At 46.3% G+C, this 17,668-nt stretch overlaps 1 protein-coding gene across 3 annotated transcripts; it reads left to right on the top strand.

The window, feature by feature from the left end:
* The first annotated feature begins 9,078 nt into the window (after nt 1–9,078).
* Nucleotides 9,079–14,785, top strand: LOC125543109 (disease resistance protein RGA5). Of its 3 annotated transcripts, none has more exons than XM_087544798.1 (8): nt 9,079–9,317; nt 9,425–9,507; nt 9,578–9,743; nt 10,146–11,009; nt 11,115–11,144; nt 11,973–13,975; nt 14,111–14,185; nt 14,396–14,785. In XM_087544798.1, exons 4-7 carry the CDS (start codon nt 10,180–10,182, stop codon nt 14,158–14,160), a joined length of 2,913 nt encoding a protein of 970 aa, XP_087400924.1. In that variant the 5' UTR covers nt 9,079–9,317; nt 9,425–9,507; nt 9,578–9,743; nt 10,146–10,179; the 3' UTR covers nt 14,161–14,185; nt 14,396–14,785. The 3 variants fall into 3 exon arrangements, with proteins under 3 accessions (XP_087400924.1, XP_087400920.1, XP_048562330.2); XM_087544794.1 differs by having other exon boundaries at nt 9,080–9,317; nt 14,111–14,197; XM_048706373.2 differs by lacking the exon at nt 11,115–11,144 and having other exon boundaries at nt 9,082–9,317; nt 14,111–14,197.
* Nucleotides 14,786–17,668: the final 2,883 nt, after the last annotated feature.

Raw genomic sequence — 17,668 nt, 5'->3', positions numbered from 1 at the left:
GAATTTTCTCTTCCTTCTTGAGGTTGCTTATGTTTTTCTCTTTATCTTGGTATAACTTAACTCTGGCATCGTCACACTTCGACACATAATACTTTGAAAAATTTCTACAAGCCACATTCAATGCATCAACGGCTTTGACCCACAAGTCCATCTTTTCCTCAATGACTGCACGTTCACGCTTCGCCGCCGCCTTCGCGGAAGTCTCAACAAAGATGGTCGATCCCATCCTACAAGTCGAGGTATTACTATAACGGTCATCCAAGGTAAAAATCCTAACCGTGTCTCGACAAAAACTTGAACCATAGGAGTAGATCGAGCTATAATTCAAACTACTATAACAAAACCCTAATTAAACTATAACCATAACGTTCGTCATATAGGCATTTACTTAAGCATAACCATAAACCCAACCTTAACCCTAACCATGCCATTAACCCTAACAAAACCCTAAATGATATTTCTTACTACCCAAACAATGCTACTGACACAATACATTGTCAAAGCATAAACATTACCCTAAATGCATCATATACAATGATTTCACCACAACAAAACCATGAACTAGTGATTCCAACAAAATGAGCAAAATGCATGATTTGAACCAACCAAATGAAGGGGGGATGGGGGAGGTACCTTGGGTGATACAAATGAGCTCGATCCACCGGCCAAATCTCAAGCAATGGAGGGGGATCTAGTGGGTGATTTGGTGGGAGAGAAGAGGGGGAGAGAGCTTTAGCTCGAAAGAAGAGTGGGGTGAATGAGTGGGTGGGGGAGCAGCACAGCCCCCTCCTTCACAACCTTATCCAGGAACCTACCGCCAGCCATCTCGGAGGTAGGTTGCAACAGCCTACCGCCGTAGGGTGTGGCGGTAGGTCCCTTTGCCACGTGTACACGGCCGTTAATGGCCAGACAGCGTCAGGAAACCTACCGCCACGAGGAGCGGCGGTAGCCTGCACATATCTACCGCCACGGAGCCCGGCAGTAGCAAAAGGGTCAAATGTCGAAATAATTTCAAACCGGGGTCAGATCCCGATTTTAGACGTGAAAAGGGTCAAAACACGAAATTTTGCCACCGTCAGGCGATGTGGTCCAACCTTTTCCGGTGGGGCTGAGGCTGGTCACGTGATCTCTGCAACTATACCAAACGAGCTACATACCAGCTCGAGCGGTTCGCGAGTCCAGCTCCAACGCCGCGAAACAATTGTTCCACACCCATACGCCTATGAAGCCTATTAACTATTACTAGGAAACGACAAGGGGGAACAGCAAAGTGATGTTTGCTCATCCCAAGAATCGGTCGACGGGTAGGATTAGGGCCAACTCCACCGCACGACCCTAAACGGACATCCGGATTGGCCAGATTTTGTCCCTTTGGGGCGCCGATGGGTTCGCCCGTGTCCGCCTTTGTTAGATGGATCGTGCGTGCGCGCACCGCGCGGCCGCACCCCAAATCATGTCCGGGGTGGACGTGAATAAAAAAAATATAAAAACTAGAATGAAATAATTAAAAAACTAAATAAACGCATTTTAAATAAACATAAAACATATATAGGAGTCGGCCACAAAACGGCCCAGTTTCCACGACCACTTAAAAGGCCCAGTTTTCATAATTAACATACAAAAACAAAATAGAAAAACGCCTCCACCTCCCGCGCGCTCCTGCCGCGCCCGTCGGTGCCGTGGCCGTGGCCGTCTTCACTGGCCGCCAGTGTCGTCGTCGTTGCTGACGAGGTCGACGTAGGCCGGCGGCGTCCACAGGTGGGCCGAAGGTGCGTGGTGGACGAGGGCGGGCTGGACGGCCGGAGGTGCCTGCACCACCTCCTCCCGTGGCGACGCCTCCCGCTCCGGTGACCGCGGTGGAGTGGGGCACCAGATCACGCCCACGCCGGTGGCCATCTCCGGAGCAGTGCAGGACCAACCCCACCCCTGGCCCAGCAGCTGCTGGAACGCGGCCGGCGGGTCCTCCCTCCTCTCCTCCTCCACGGCCACCATCTGCAGTTCCGGGAAGGCGACGTCCCCGGCGGCAGAGAAGGCCATGGCCTCCTCCAGGCTGTCCCACTGCCGCTCGTCGTGCGTGTACATGGAGTCGTCCATGACACGCTTGAGGAGACGGGCCTCCTCCTCTGCTGACATGCGAGGAGGTGGAGGGGGCGACGGAGACGGCGATGGCGACGGCGTGGGCGTGACGCCGCGCACCCGCCTACGCCCGCGCTCCTGGGGAGCAGGCGCTGTGCGCTGCTGTCGTGGCCGCCGCGGCCCCGTCGAGGTGCCGGCGAAGAAGGACGCGCGCCTGGTGTCGTGCTCATCACGAAATCAGGTGTCCCACAGCGCGGAGTCGGGGGCGTACCTGGGGTCGTAGAAGAGGTCGTCGGGGAGGAAGCGGCGGCGGCGCTCGATCTCCTCGTCGCGCGCACGGTCGCTCGTCGGGACCGGCGGGATGGGGACCCGGTCGGCGGAGAGATGCCAGTTATTGGGGAGATGGACGTCGCTCCAGGGGAGCGGCGTCCTCGTCTCCCAATAACGGCGGCACACCGACGCGCGGATGTAATGCCGGTCGCGCTCGCCGGCGGACGTGGGCGCGATGGAGAAGGCGGGCGGCGCGGGGGCCCGGCGTGGTGGCGATGGTGAGGCGGGCTCCTCTTTCTTCACCGAGCCGCGGCGGCGTCCCGACGAGGAACCAGCCTCGCGGTCGTGCCTGCCTTTGCGGCCGTAGTTCTAGAGGCCCATGGCTGCGGGCGGCCGGCCGGCGAGGTCTTGGCTAGGGTTTGGGAGCACCCGCTGTCGGGTTTCAAGGAGGCCGCGGGGTGGCGTGGGGCAGTGTGCACGACGACCCGTCCATGCTTCCCACTTAAAGAAGGACGGCGACCGTTCGACGTGCGGATGACAGGTGGGGCCGCCCGCTCGTGCGCATTGATGTGGGCGGGTGGGAGGTAGGTGGCCGCCTGCCACGCAGCCCCGACGCAGACGAGCGCGCGTCCGTTTGGTGTCCGCCGCGACCCATACCCGGCGCAAGTTTACGCTCGAAATGGGTCGGCCCGGACACAAAACGGACAAGATGGGTCCGGGCCGTTTTACCCCAAACAAATGGGGCCGGACAGGATAGGGTCGCGCGGTGGAGTTGGCCTAAGTCCACACGAGCCGCCATCCACCGAAAAGTTGCTTCCGGACACAACCATCATTTTTAGCCATATCATGATATTTCATTTAATGTGTTATAATGTTTGAACTAAAGAATCAAATCATTTGAACCATGGCTACATTTCTCGGTCGCTAGTAGTAACTCTAGTAATAGGTCGGTCCCCGGAAATCTCGACAGGTAAAAAACACCTGATCCACATGTGGGAGACATAAATAAAATAATAATTTTACTAGCATGTGAGACCTAACACTATAAACGAGTACACTACTAGTTTCATGCGAGACCAACATATACAAAAGACGCAAATAACAATTATAAAATGCATCTCCAACTCAAAATTATTTCTCGGTCGCTAGTGAACAATGTTTTTATTCCAAAGCGATGATAGATCATATCCTCCTGGTCCATGACCTTGTGCAGTCAACTTACCAATGCCTATTATCTTACGTTTCAACATTCGAATGTGATTGCTTAAGATTCTCCAATTCATGTCACATGATATTTCGTTGTATTTTTCTATTTTTAATCGTAAATCATACGTAAATGCAGCAGGACACCAATGTATTTTGATGACATTCTAAGACAATGACCTATATCCTCATAATTTTATATTTTCGTACCAATGCGTGGGAATTGTGCTAGTGATTTTCAAATGTCACACAATGATCAAGAAAATGTGTAATTTACTAAACAACCAACTTGTAATTTTTGAACACGTTGTAAATGATCGCATAATCGCATCCATTTCATATAGTATATAATTGCATCCATTTAGTATAAACATGGTTTTTCCAGAATATTTTCGAAATAATATAGTATTTTTAGAATTTTTTATTTTTTGAATTTAAGACAAGCATTTCTCTCCTTTTCATTTTCCTATGTTTCATATACCTTTTTCATAGATCCCATCCATTACACCAATACATAACCCATTGAAGTTATTAATCAAAATGCCTAGATTATTTCGAAAAGGACTCAGGTCTATTATAAAAGTTCATCAGAAGTACTAGGCACCCAATTACTATGGAAAATGCATTGACGTTTGTGGACCATCGAGCAAACCACTACTGTCGCCAGAATGACCTACTGACGGGCCACTCTCGTTGCTTACATAACGGGGCCGGCTTGACCTTGTCGATGATAGCCGAGAAGCCTTTGTGCCCGTGCCCCTAAGGATCAGTGCCCCTGAGCCATAGAAATCGTTGTTGAACCCTTGGATTGATCTGAAGAACCTGACAAAACATCTCGTGGTTGCATACGCACGACCAGAAATCCTAACATCGCTGCCCCAAGGAGGTAGCAGAAATCTACACTGGAACTATGTTAATCCATCCCGACGAACGAACTTGAGGAGGATCGGAGTCCGGAAGACTGACTCGAAGAAGAAGTCAAGCCATCTGTCTGAGTGTCACCCTTTCGAGGACAAAAACCCAAATCTACCTACTATTCTTTGTGAGAAAAATTCTGATCTATTCATCATCAATCATGATAGTACAACGAACACCATAAATAATAAAAATTATATTCAGAGCACTGAAGTGAGCCTAAGGCGTGCCGCAGTCATCACCCCTCTCTAGCTCACCAATGGGGATCGAAGGCAGGAAGGATTTGCCCTAGTCGTCTTGCGACAGGGGGGAAGAAAGACATGGAGACGATTGCAGGGATGTTCAATGCTCAAGTTATTTGCCTTGAACATATTTCAAATAAAACTTCATGAAACATATTTTTTGGGCCAAAAGTACTTTTCAAAGTTGCGCGAACACATTATTGGATATACACGAACATCTTTTTAGATGACATAAACATACTTTAAGTTAAAAAAATCTTACAGAATATTTTATGTGAGTGTCTTATTTGGCACGCGTACTCTCCCAACAAACTACCCTCTCCGTCCCCCAATATTGTGAGGGTAGTACTCCACCCTGCGCTAGCTGCTGCTGTTCTACACGTAAATGGTGGAAATGTGCACACTATACTCACTCCCCATTGGCTCGAGACACGCAGTGTCGCCTACGCTGCTGTTGTGCTTGGTATTGAGCCAGGTGACAACAGCTGACAACCTCCGCTTTAACTAAACCTCCACATCAGCCAAAGGACACAACAGACACATGCATGCAAAGAGCACTCAACTGCTAGCTGGGTTTAGATCTGACCTCGGGGGTTGCTGACTAGCGACACGCATGCACACACATCGAGTTTAGATTATGACGCCCGAGGCGGCATCTAACGCGCATCTTTCGCCTTGAACAATGTAATAGTATGTCCTAAGATGCATCACATGCGCGCGCACTGGCCATGCCATGGATGCACGTGATTGCCACCTTCCCAATAATCTACAAAATGCCCATCTAATAATACTACATGCATACACAACACTGAATAGCTTACGCTCCTCACATATCTGAGCACTGCCCACAAGCAACCAACTCCACACATAGATCAAGCAAGCAAGCTAGCTGCTCATGGCAATGGAAGTGGTGACTGGTGCCATCGGAAACATGCTCCCCATGCTGGGCGAGCTGCTCATGGAGGAGTACACCCCGCACAAGCGCATCAAGAAATATGTTGAGTTTCTCCGAAAGGAACTTGAGACAATGCACGCTGCCCTGGTCACGGTTGCTGAGGTGCCCCAGCACGAGCTCGACAAACAAGTCAAGAACTTGAAATAGGCTTTCACACCATTTTATTTCTAAAGCACAACTCACAGTACAAGGCCGAACGATACAAGGTAGTGAGAAAGTGCTCTTAGAAAGGAGGTCAGGGAATAATCGGAAATCAATAATCGCACCAAAAACAAGGAATCAACAAACAACACAACTAAACTAAGAGCTGGGTGACAACAACTAACAATCTACGCTTTAACTAAACCTACACAGCAGTCCAAGAACCAATAGACATGCATGGACCGCTGCGACAGCCAAGACTACGAGTTCACAAGGAGCATGGGAGTGCCTGTGGGAACTCAATTGCTAGTTGGGTTCTAGATCTGACCTCGGGGCTTGGTAACTGGCGACGCGCATGCAAATGTAGCTAGTTTATTTTATGACGCCTGAGGCGGCATCCAACGCGCATCTTTTGAACAACGTACTGTACGTCCCAACATGCACCACATGGCGCACACCAGCCATGCCATGGGTGCAGAGTGAAAGTAATTTGTTGGAACTCACAACCCAATGAATCAAACGAATAAAACACGGTTAATCCAAAAATAAGTCCACTTTCATGCCAACGAAGTGGCAAACGAGTCATGCTGACATGGATGATGGGCGTGGGGAGGTGTGTAGTTAGAGTATTGACATATATAGATGATGGCCGCAGCAAAATTTAGGTTACTACCAAGAAAATTTAGTCTCCATTCAATTTTAGGTCTTCTATTGGAGCCGTTTTGAGGCCAAAAAAATCTAAAATTTCGGTTTTTTTATATTGGACTCACTTTTTTGGTCTGCTGTTGCAGATGCTCTTAGCGTAGTGGAATATGAGTATATTTTTGTTAGTTTTCTCTATGAAGTTATCTTGGTGTCCATGTGAAAATATATTCGAGGATATGGACTAGTTAATAGTAATTTCATATTTTGAATGCAAAAGGCAGGTAGTAAGAGAATATTAGTGACCAGTGAAGATTCGCTAGAAAAATTTGATTGGTGAAGACATAGGACCAATGCATGTCTAATAACGTTTATCAGTTAATGACACTATAGTAACTAATTAGCTTTCCTCTTTGTAACTGGTAATGAATTGAGCCCCTCCGTCCAGTTTGAATATTTCGGTTTGGTAGAGAGTATTCATTGCTTTTGTATTGCATAGGAGAACTTTACCATCTGCCCAATGTCTGGATGGAGGAGAGAGGGGTAGATGCAATAAGTCTGGCATGTGATTCACCAACACAACTGGCACGGGTAAGGGCATCTCAAACGATGTTAATCACACATACGCCCCCAAAATGTCCGCCAGGCGCTAGCCATACAACTCCACGCCTTAAACAAGGTGGGCTCCGAGCCATTTTACAACTCAAAAGAATGCTAATAAAAACTAATTAGTGGTTTGATTAACTCTTACCTTCTAACCTCACATGTAAAAAGAGGGGGTAAGAGGGAGCATGTTAAATTTGCCAAAAGTAAAACTTAAATATCCTACTCCTCCATGCTGGTGGTGAGGCCGATGACCCCCCCCCCCCCTCCACGCTGGAGCCGCAAATCTCATCATCGTTGGTCGCTTGCTTGAACCCACCAGAGGCATCGACGTGTGCCACTTTTGCATCATTGTTGTGCATCTCCGCCTCCTCGCCCTCATTAGCCTTGAGCACCGCCTAGTTGTCATGGATGACCAACCCAACTGGCAGGGGTACGGGCATCTCAAACGACGTTAGTCACACATACACCCCCAAATGTCCACGAGGCACTGGTCATACAACCCATCCCTTAAACAAGGTGGACACCGAGCTATTTTACAACTCAAAAGACCGCTAATAAAAAGTAAAACTTAAATGTCCTACTCCTCTATGTTGAGGTGAGGCTGATGACCACCCACCCACCCACCCCCCACCCCGCACGGGGAGCCACAACCCTCGTTGTCGTTGGTCGCTTGCGGGAACCCACAGAAGTCACTGACGTGTGCCACTTTTTCATCATTGTCGTGCATCTCCGACTCCTCGCCCTCATGAGCCTTGAGCATCACCTGGTTGTTGTGGATGGTCTCCGGGTCCTTTTGAGGAGCGCCACAACGACAGTGTCATCTATGTGCTCTGCCTTGAGTTGCGCCACGGCCGCAGGCTGCTCCTCCAAGAGCATGAGGCACACTTTATTCTCCACCTCTACCATGGAAAGGACCCCATCCACCCCGCCAGCCAGAGTCGCAGCCTCAGCAGTCATTGCCTACGCCTCATCCTTAGGAACATCCTCCTTCGTGAGCACCTCTTCCTCTTAGACTTCTGCCATCACCTTAGGGTCGCCATCCTCCTCCTCCTCCGGCTCCTCCGATCTCGGCCATGGGGAGCTCGAAGGTTGGCCCAGCTAAATGTACGTAGGCATGGCTCAGAGCATTCGTGTCGTAGACCTCTGTTGTTATTTTGGTGCGGTGCTCCTACGAAGCTGCTTGTACCAAGTGATCTTATGGCGGCCCTTAGTGACGACATTCGGCGTCCGGCGGGGAGGGGGCTGGGTGTGAGGGGGGGCTCTACTATGGGCGTCGCCGGCGTGGATAGGTGGAGAAATGAGAGACAAAAGTTTGGGGGTTGTCGGCCGACATTTAATAGTTGGAGTAGGCTCCTCAAGCGGCTTGCCGCCCACCCGACAATGATAAATGCGGTAAGAGGAGCAGTCAGGCTTCAATTTGGGTAGACGGATAGGGTGTGAATGCGGCAACAGTTCATGAGACGGCCGGTGTTTTAGGTGGCACCAGTGTGACGTAGTCCAGCGTAGCGAACCTCTCGACACACTCCCCTGACTATTTGGGGCCACCTTAAGGATTTCGGATGTTTGGACCGGTCCATCCAGAATGGACATATGTGTTGGAAGACTAAAACTGTCCGGACTGCCCCATCAGAACATATATGGGCGATTTGGTGAGCCGCGTTGGAGATGCCCTTAATGCAGTGAAGCATGTGTTGTTTCCCTTAAATAGTCGTTTCTAAACTTATTTGTTTCACTGGCTTCTTCAAAAACTTTTTTCGAAATCTAGCCTTAGATATCGATGCTAAACCATTTGATGTTTGGTTTTGCATCACTACAAGTAAATTTTTTTTTCAAAAAGGAGGATAACCCCGGTTTAGCATAACTTCAAGCTGTCAAATGTGAGGTTAGGTTTTTGAGGATTATGCTTCAATTTCGAAAGCGTCATTTAGGAATAATGGTACTCCTACGTGAAGCATGGTTGGTGGTACTGCATTATATTCATCTGAATGCGTGTCTCTGAATAAACAAATCACAGTCTTTGCAGAGGGGTCGTGGGGCTCTGTATCCCCTCCCTCTAGTATTATTTGAAGAGGGTGCTAGAGTAGAGTAATAATTTTCTCTCTCGATTGACTGCCATTGTTGGTCTTCCTCTCATCTCATCTCCACTGAACGCTCCCTTCCTCCATTGCGCTCCCTGGAATAATCAAGATCCATCCGCCCTTGTTGCTGATCTCATCCCGCCTCCCCTGGCCAACTGACTGCCCTATTGGTGACCGTGGACATTTTGGGTATATTTCCTGTCGATTTGTTTCCAGTTGAAAGTAGCAATGGTTGGATCTGAAATTTATTAGTCTCCTGCTTGAGATTCTAATCGATTTGTATTGATTGAATCCAGGTCCAGGGTGGCAAGAACCATGGAGCTTCCGGTCATTATTCAGAGCAGCATGCATGGAATCCAGTGACCCTGCTAGCGGCCTGGTAACTTCCTTCTTGTTAATCTGCTGATTTCCTAGATTATACTGTACTTACTAGTTTCTTGTTCTTCCAGATCGAGTGAAGCAGCGCGCCATCTTGTCCCCTCCATATCCGGTGCAGCAAAGCTACCGGATCTGGCCTCTGGTGCCCAGCCGCCGCTTCCGCTTCCGCTTCGTTGTCCGCCGATCATCCGACGAGGACGCCGCCGCTGTGTTCTGCTTTGCCGTGAAGAACAGAAGGTGGGTGTCTTCCTCTGCTCCTCATCTCCACAACCGACAGAGTGCTCCCTTCCTCTCATTCTCATCTCTGTCCTCTCCTCCATTGCGCTGCCTGGAATCTATCCAGCTTGTTGGGGATCTCATCCAGCCTCCGAGCTTGCTTGAGAGTCTGATTTGTGTTGCTTGATTCAAGAGTGGCAGTGGAACAACAAGCAAGAACCATACAGTTTCTAGTCATTCACAGCACGATGCCTCAAGTCCATTGACCCGGCTAGCGGCCTGCTAAATTTATCTCATCTTTCTTACTATTCTGCTCTACTGAAATGTTTCACATCCACACCTTACCTGCTGATTTGCTAAGTTCTTAGTTTTCAACTCTGTCCTAGAGCTCGATTACAGCTCCCCAAATTCATGCATTTGCAGGTTTCTAGCTGATTGGTGGTAAAGAAAGCTGCTCATGGAGGTCGTCACGGGTGCCATGGGCAGCCTGCTCCCCAAGCTGGGCCAGCTGCTCATGGATGAGTACAACCTGCACAAGCGCGTCAAGAAAGACGTCCGCTTTCTCTCCATGGAGCTTGAGAGCATGCACGCTGCCCTCATCAAGGTTGGTGCCGTGCCGCGGGACCAGCTCGACACGCAAGTCAAGCTCTGGGCCGATGAAGTCAGAGAGCTCTCCTACAACATGGAGGATGTGGTCGACAAGTTCCTGGTACGTGTCGAAGGTATTCAGCAGCCTCACGACAACACCGGCAGATTCAAGGAGCTCAAGAACAAGATGATCAGCTTGTTCAAGAAAGGCAAGAATCACCATCGGATAGCTGACGCCGTCAAGGAAATCAAGGAGCAACTCCAGGAGGTGGCTGCTAGGCGTGGCAGGAACAAGCTCGATGGTATTGCTTTTAATCCCACAGAAGCAATTGCTATCAATCCTCGGCTTCGGGCGTTGTACACAGAAGCGACAGAGCTGGTGGGCATTTATGGGAAGAGGGATGAAGACCTCTTGAGTTTGCTCTCCATTGAGGGTGACGATGCATCTAACAAGAAACTGAGGAAGATCTCCATTGTTGGATTTGGAGGGTTGGGAAAGACCACTCTTGCTAGAGCAGTATATGAGAAGATTAAAGGTGATTTTGATTGTCGGGCATTTGTCCCCGTCGGTCAAAACCCTGATGTCAGGAAGGTTTTTAGGGATATCCTTATTGATCTCGGGAAATCCCACTCAGATGTTGTCATGTTGGATGAAAGGCAGCTTATCAACAAGCTTCATGAATTCCTCGAGAACAAGAGGTATGCATCACTTGCAGCAAAAATGATACTACTATGATACTATGTCCGTTTCCTATGCTAGTTGTCCAACTAATGATGTACAAATACATTGTAACCATCACACAGAAGGCCGGCTCAGAATAATTTCTCATTAAGGTCAGTAAACCGCAAAGGTTATAGGTACTAAGTTTCAAGACTGTATGAGTATATATGTTTGATCCCCCCCTCCTTTATCTGAAGAAATAGTAAAATACTTCTCACTGCAGTAATTATAGTGGCTTAAATTTATTGCCATTGGTCTAAGAAATTCATCTCGGCGTTGTACATTTCATCAAAGATATAAATAATGAGCATAATAACAGTTGTACCAAATAATACACCAAAATGGTGCATCGTGCACCAAAGGCTACCCTTTTGCTCTTAATACCCCAGGAAGTTAAATTCGCTCTTCGATATCACATCATATACTCAAAAGGATAATGTCATTTAAAATTTGAGTCTCCGGGAGGTTCATCAGCGGCGATACAGTATATTGATGGGCAAATCAGTGCTCCGATCTTTCCAATAGACCTACCTAACCATTGTAATATTTGAAATGTTGATCTTTCTAATAGACCTACCTAACCATTGTAATATTTGAAATGTTGTACTCCCTCCGATACAAAATAAGTGTCGTGGTTTTAGTTCAAACATTTATTTTGGATCAGACGGAGTAACAAATTAATTGTACTTCTATGTCACTGATGCAGCAATTTGCTCTTCGTGTTCTACTCCCTTGAATCTTAAATTTGTATTCATTTTATTCATCATCTGATTGTAATGCACAGTTATTAAGATCAAATTGTCGAGATTGAGACGCCTGATTCTTATTAGTTTGTTTCTGAATATGTGTACTTGTAGATGTATAGTTCCACCCATATATTCGTATGGCCCTAAGCTTAGTGATGTGTATAGACCTTACACTGATACTCTGAACTAATGTAGGTATCTGGTCATAATTGATGATATATGGGATGAAAAATTGTGGGAAGGCATCAACTTGGCTTTCTCTAACAGGAATAATCTAGGCAGTCGGCTAATCACCACAACCCGCATTGTCAGTGTCTCCAATTCATGTTGCTCGTCGGCTAATGATTCGATTTATCAAATGAAACCTCTTTCTACTGATGATTCCAGAAGGCTCTTCCATAAGAGAATATTTCCCGACAAGAGTGGATGTCCAAATGAATTTGAACAAGTGTCTAAAGATATATTGAAAAAATGTGGTGGGGTACCACTAGCCATCATTACTATTGCTAGTGCTTTGGCTAGTGGACAGCACGTGAAGCCAAAGCGTGAGTGGGATGTTCTGCTCCAATCCCTTGGCTCTGGACTAACAGAAGATAATAGTTTAGAGGAGATGCGAAGAATACTCTCTTTCAGCTATTATAATCTACCGTCCCATCTGAAAACTTGTCTACTATACCTATGTATATATCCAGAAGATAGCACGATTTATAGAGATGGACTGATATGGAAGTGGGTGGCCGAAGGATTTGTCCACCATGGAGATCAAGGGACCAGCCTGTTTTTGGTCGGATTAAACTACTTCAACCAGCTCATTAATAGAAGTATGATCCAGCCAATATATGATGAACTAGGCCAGGTACATGCTTGCCGTGTACATGATATGGTTCTGGACCTTATCTGCAACTTGTCACGTGAAGCAAAGTTTGTTAATGTATTGGATGGCACTGGGAATAGCATATCTTCAGAAAGTAATGTCCGCCGTTTGTCCCTTCAGAATAAAATGGAAGATCATCAAGCCAAGCCTCTAACAAATATCATGAGTATGTCACGAGTGAGGTCAATTACTATCTTTCCACCTGCTGTTAGTACCATGCCAAGTCTGTCAATGTTTGAAGTTCTGCGTGTACTTGATCTTTTGGACTGTAACCTTGGGGAAAGTAGCAGCCTGCAGCTTAACCTCAAGGGTGTTGGACATTTAATCCACCTAAGGTACCTTGGTCTAGTAAATACTGGAATCAGGGAACTGTCGGCTGAGATAGGAAACCTGCAGTTTTTGGAGGTGTTGGATCTTAGAGGCAATTTTGAGCTACAGGAATTGCCGTCCACTCTTTTTAAATTGAGAAGGTTAATCTACCTAAATGTTTGGTTCAATAAGGTGGTTCCAACTCCTGGTGTGTTGCAGAATCTGACATCCATTGAAGTGTTGAGGGGGTTCTGGGTCTCTCTGAACATAGCACAAGAGCTTGGCAACCTGGCAAAGCTGAGGGAGCTTCAGATTCGCTTCAAGGATGGTAATTTGGATTTGTATGAAGGTTTCGTGAAGTCTCTGTGCAGCCTACATCATATCGAAAGCCTAAGTATTAGTTGCAATTCAGAAGAAACATCTTTTGAACTGATGGATCTCTTGGGAGAACGCTGGGTGCCTCCTGTACATCTCCGGGAATTTGTGTCTTGGATGCCCAGCCAACTATCTGCACTGCGAGGGTGGATAAAGAGAGACCCCTCGCATCTCTCGAACCTCTCTGAGTTAATCCTCTATTCAGTGAAGGAAGTGCAGCAGGAGGACGTGGAAATCATTGGGGGGTTGTTGTCCCTTCGCTGTCTCTACATAAAGAGCACCCACCAAACACAACGGCTGCTAGTCATCCGTGCCGATGGGTTCCGCTGTATGGTAGACTTCCAATTGATTTGTGGGTCAGCAGCGCAAATCATGTTTGAACCAGGGGCTTTGCCGAGGGTGGAAAATGTTGGGTTCACTCTTGGCGTGCGGGTGGCGAAAGAGGATGGCAACTGTGGTTTCGACTTGGGCCTGCAGGGGAACCTGCTCTCCCTTCGGCGGCATGTCAGGGTTTGGATGTATTGTGGTGGAGCGAGGGTTGGGGAGGCAAAGGAAGCGGAGGCTGCGGTGAGGCGCGCCCTCGAAGCCCATCCCAACCATCCGAGGATTAGAATTTTTACGAGTCAGCGTATAGCAGAAGGTACTCACGCTGCACCTAACTACTCACGCTCAACTCCCATCCCAATCATCCCCCGATTAAGTACATGTTTTTTTTCGAAATGATGGACTGACCTTATTACTTTCTGCATTGATTTTGATCTCTGAATCTACCAAGATGCTCATGATGACGATTTGTGTGAGGAGAGGAGGAGAACTGATTTCTGACCCAGAGGGATTCACCTTGCGTCAGGTGTGCTCTCAGGTATGTAGCAGATATTTGCGTGTTATGTTTTCCATCTTTCTCTGACGTCTAGAGCTCAGCTTGTCGTTTTATTGACCAACTACGCTATAGTGATCTAGATGGAAAACAAGGAATCATAATTGCTTGAAAAATAGTTTCCCTATGGATATTAGATGTTCTATTGGTCTATCTTACAGAGAAGAATTGCACGATATGCAGGTAGCAGGGGCGCGGGACGGTGGGGTTACTGCTGGTGGCATCGGAGATGAATGTTTCACAAACATTTTTGGGTGGGTGCTGGCCGTGCAAAGATTTCGAACTTTGCTGGAAGTTGTGTGATGAACTTCTTTTAAATGGCAGTCACTTGCAGAAAGAGATATTGCTTGGTTTTGTAATGAATAAGTCCTTACAAGGATAGCTTTGCTTTGCTTTAGTTGAGGGCCATCGTTGCTCCTCTGTTTTGCATGTTGTTACATGGGAGGGCTAGCCCATGACATACTCGTGTATTTTGTTTTTAAGCTGAACCGGATAAACCTGAGGGTGTATTATCAGTTTCATGATGAATGAAATCTGAGCTCTTTAATTCAAATAAAAACTGTGGTTTACTGTTGGAACTGTTACATAAAAACTACTCCCTTCGTCCGGAACTGCTAGAATTTACTAGTTTTACCATTTCAGCGAGTATTATCTAGAGACGTCCATTTCAGCGTCAAGTAACTCCAGACAGAGGTAGTAGTATTTACTAGTTTAGCCAACATGTTTCTGTTACATACAAATGGGAAGTGTGCTTCCAACTACACGTACTATTTTTAAAGTGTGCTTCCAACTAACAAGCATGTGTACCCCATGGCTGCAAATTATTTTCATATGTTTGAAAGCTCCGTCTCAAAGCCAAATGAAGCCTAATCCGACGGTGACAGAAAGGGCTATATATTTGTGCCGATTTAACTGGATCATTCTCCATAGTTTTTCATTTTCTCTATATGTACTCTAGTCGGTTTCAGCTCTAGCCTACACATAGTTAAATCAGAAGAGGTAAAAGTCGAACAAAAGAAGCATGAGGGCCGACATGGGAAGAACAGGACATGTGCGGTGCTGGCCTCCTAAGAGGTGCGGTGCTGGACACATGTAGATGACCCCACAAAATAAATATTCATGTAATGGCTTTTAGAGAAGAATGGAGTATTATAGTGAAATGGCCAATAAGATTATAGTATTTTTGTGGTTAGCATTCAGAAATAGTATCAGCAGAGATAATGTGAATCATAGAGGTAGTGTGGTACAGGGAACTGTCTTTTTTGCAGTAGAAAAGAGTCAGTGGATTATATCATCTGTAATTGTTTGGTTGCTTGTTATATTTGCTTTTTATTTTGATATAGTCCTGTTAGCATGGAGGGATTTTGTGATTGGGTGATGAATTTCAGGGGTAAAGATGGGAATCTGAATTTTGCTAGGGCGGCGGCTGTTATTTGGTCTATTTGGAAAACAAGCAATGATAATTGCTTGAATAATATTTTTCCTATGGATCCCAGCTGTGTGTAGGTTGCAAAGTTGCATATTGGATGTTTGTAGCTTACAGAGAAAAGAATTGCACGATGTGCAGGTAGCAGGGGCGCGGGGTTACTGCTGGTGGGCACCGGCCGTGCGAAGAATTGAAGATGGGAAAGTTTCGAGCTTCGCTGGAAGTTGTGTGATGTGGTTCTTTTAAATGGCAGCTGCTTGCAGAAAGAGATATTGCTTGGTTTTGTAATGAATAAGTAAGAGTGTTGTAGTGAATTGATCCTTACAAGGATAGCTTGCTTTGCTTCAGTTGAGGGCCATCGTTGCTGCTCTGTTCTGCTCTGTTTTTTGTTTTTAAGCTGAACCAGAGAACCTTAAGGTATATTTTCAGTTTCATGATAAATGAAATGGGGGGCTCCTTTTTCGGTAAAAAAAAGCTTTTTGGTAAATGGGGGGCTCACCTGAGCTCCTTAATTTGAATAAAAACTGCGGCTTACGGTTGGGATTTTCTACTTAAGAAAATATTTACTAGTTCTACCAACATGGTCCTGTTACATACAAATGGAAAGTGTGCTTCCAACTAACAGGTGGACTAGTATTTTATACAAATGCATGTGTACCCCATGGTAGCAAATTATTTTTGTATTTTCAAAAGCATCGTTGCAAAGCCAGGACAGGGCTATATATTTGTGCCGAATTAACCGGACCAATCTCGGTAGTTTTTCATTTTCTCTGTGTATGAAATGCGGGAACATCATGTCCTCAGACAAGGTTGGTTAATAAATCCCTTGCAAAAAGGGTTGAATAAAAATATATACGTTTATGGCAATTAGAATAGGAACAGAAAAGTACTTGGTTATAGTGTGCACTCTGCTACACCTAATTAACATGTTCTTTTATTTTTTTTGTATGTATATATGCATGCTTCATTTTTTGTGATTACTCACACAATTTCACCCTTTTTGTTTTCAAGACAGTCATGGACAACGCCGTTTACACATACCTGGGTTGGATTTGGGGCCAGTTTCGAAGAAAAAACGATGTGGACTATGACATGGCGACATGACAAGTTTTGGTTAAAACCGTATCCACATTGGACAAAAACCACCCGAAGCGATACAAGGGACTGAACTAATCTGGTTTGAGAAGTTGAGGGACTAAGGTTTGCCGGTTTTAAAGTTGAGGGACCATTTCTATACTTTCGAGAAAGTTCAAGAACGGAATATACTTTTCCCTATTTATAATATTAAGTGAATTATATATTTATTATGCTACCAAATTGGAAACTACTGTTAAACGGTGAGCTAGCAACAACGCCTTTGTTCTGAACTTGTATAAACCGTAAAAGTGGCCTTTGTTGTGAACCAGTAAAATGCAAAGAACAATGGCTTTGCATGGTATAAACTACTCCTATAAAACAGCTGGGTCGCCGGTGCCGCTGCCAGCTAAGTCGCCTCCTGGAGTCATGGCTCGGCCATGGGACTGGTGGGCTAGGTGTAATTTTTTACTTTTTGCTCCAACGCTGGGCAGGCCACGGCCCAGGTAGGCCTCGTTGTAGCCCCGCCAATGTATACAGATTTCATAAGACCAACTCTAACCGGGCGATCAATTTCGTCCGCCCGCATCTCACCGCAGACCAAAACACCGGCCCAACGCACGGACCCAAACCCCAAAAGCGGGTAGCTTCTATTTGCCGCTCTCTGCGGTGCGCGAGGGAGGGATCGAACACAAGATCAGGTGCTTTCGATGAAGTAACCTAGCCAGCCAACCTAGAGCGCTATAATGTGTTAAATGCAACGCAAACACTTAAGAACAGAACTGAGCGCAGATCCGAACGTTTTTTTTATTATTTTCAACTCAAAACATTATTTAAAAAAAAACTTGATGTTTTATGGCACCGTGGGCACTTTTAAAAATTCTGAATAAAATTTGAAAAACTCAAAAAATTGAAAAAATGCAAACAATTTTTGGAAACGGGAACATTGTTTTAAA

Source organism: Triticum urartu, chromosome 1A, assembly GCF_056163025.1.
Source record: "Triticum urartu cultivar PI428250 chromosome 1A, HENAU_Tu73, whole genome shotgun sequence".
NCBI classification, from domain to species: domain Eukaryota; kingdom Viridiplantae; phylum Streptophyta; class Magnoliopsida; order Poales; family Poaceae; genus Triticum; species Triticum urartu.
The sequence above is the reverse complement of the archived record's forward strand: the minus strand, read 5'-3'. Positions and strand labels throughout refer to the sequence as shown.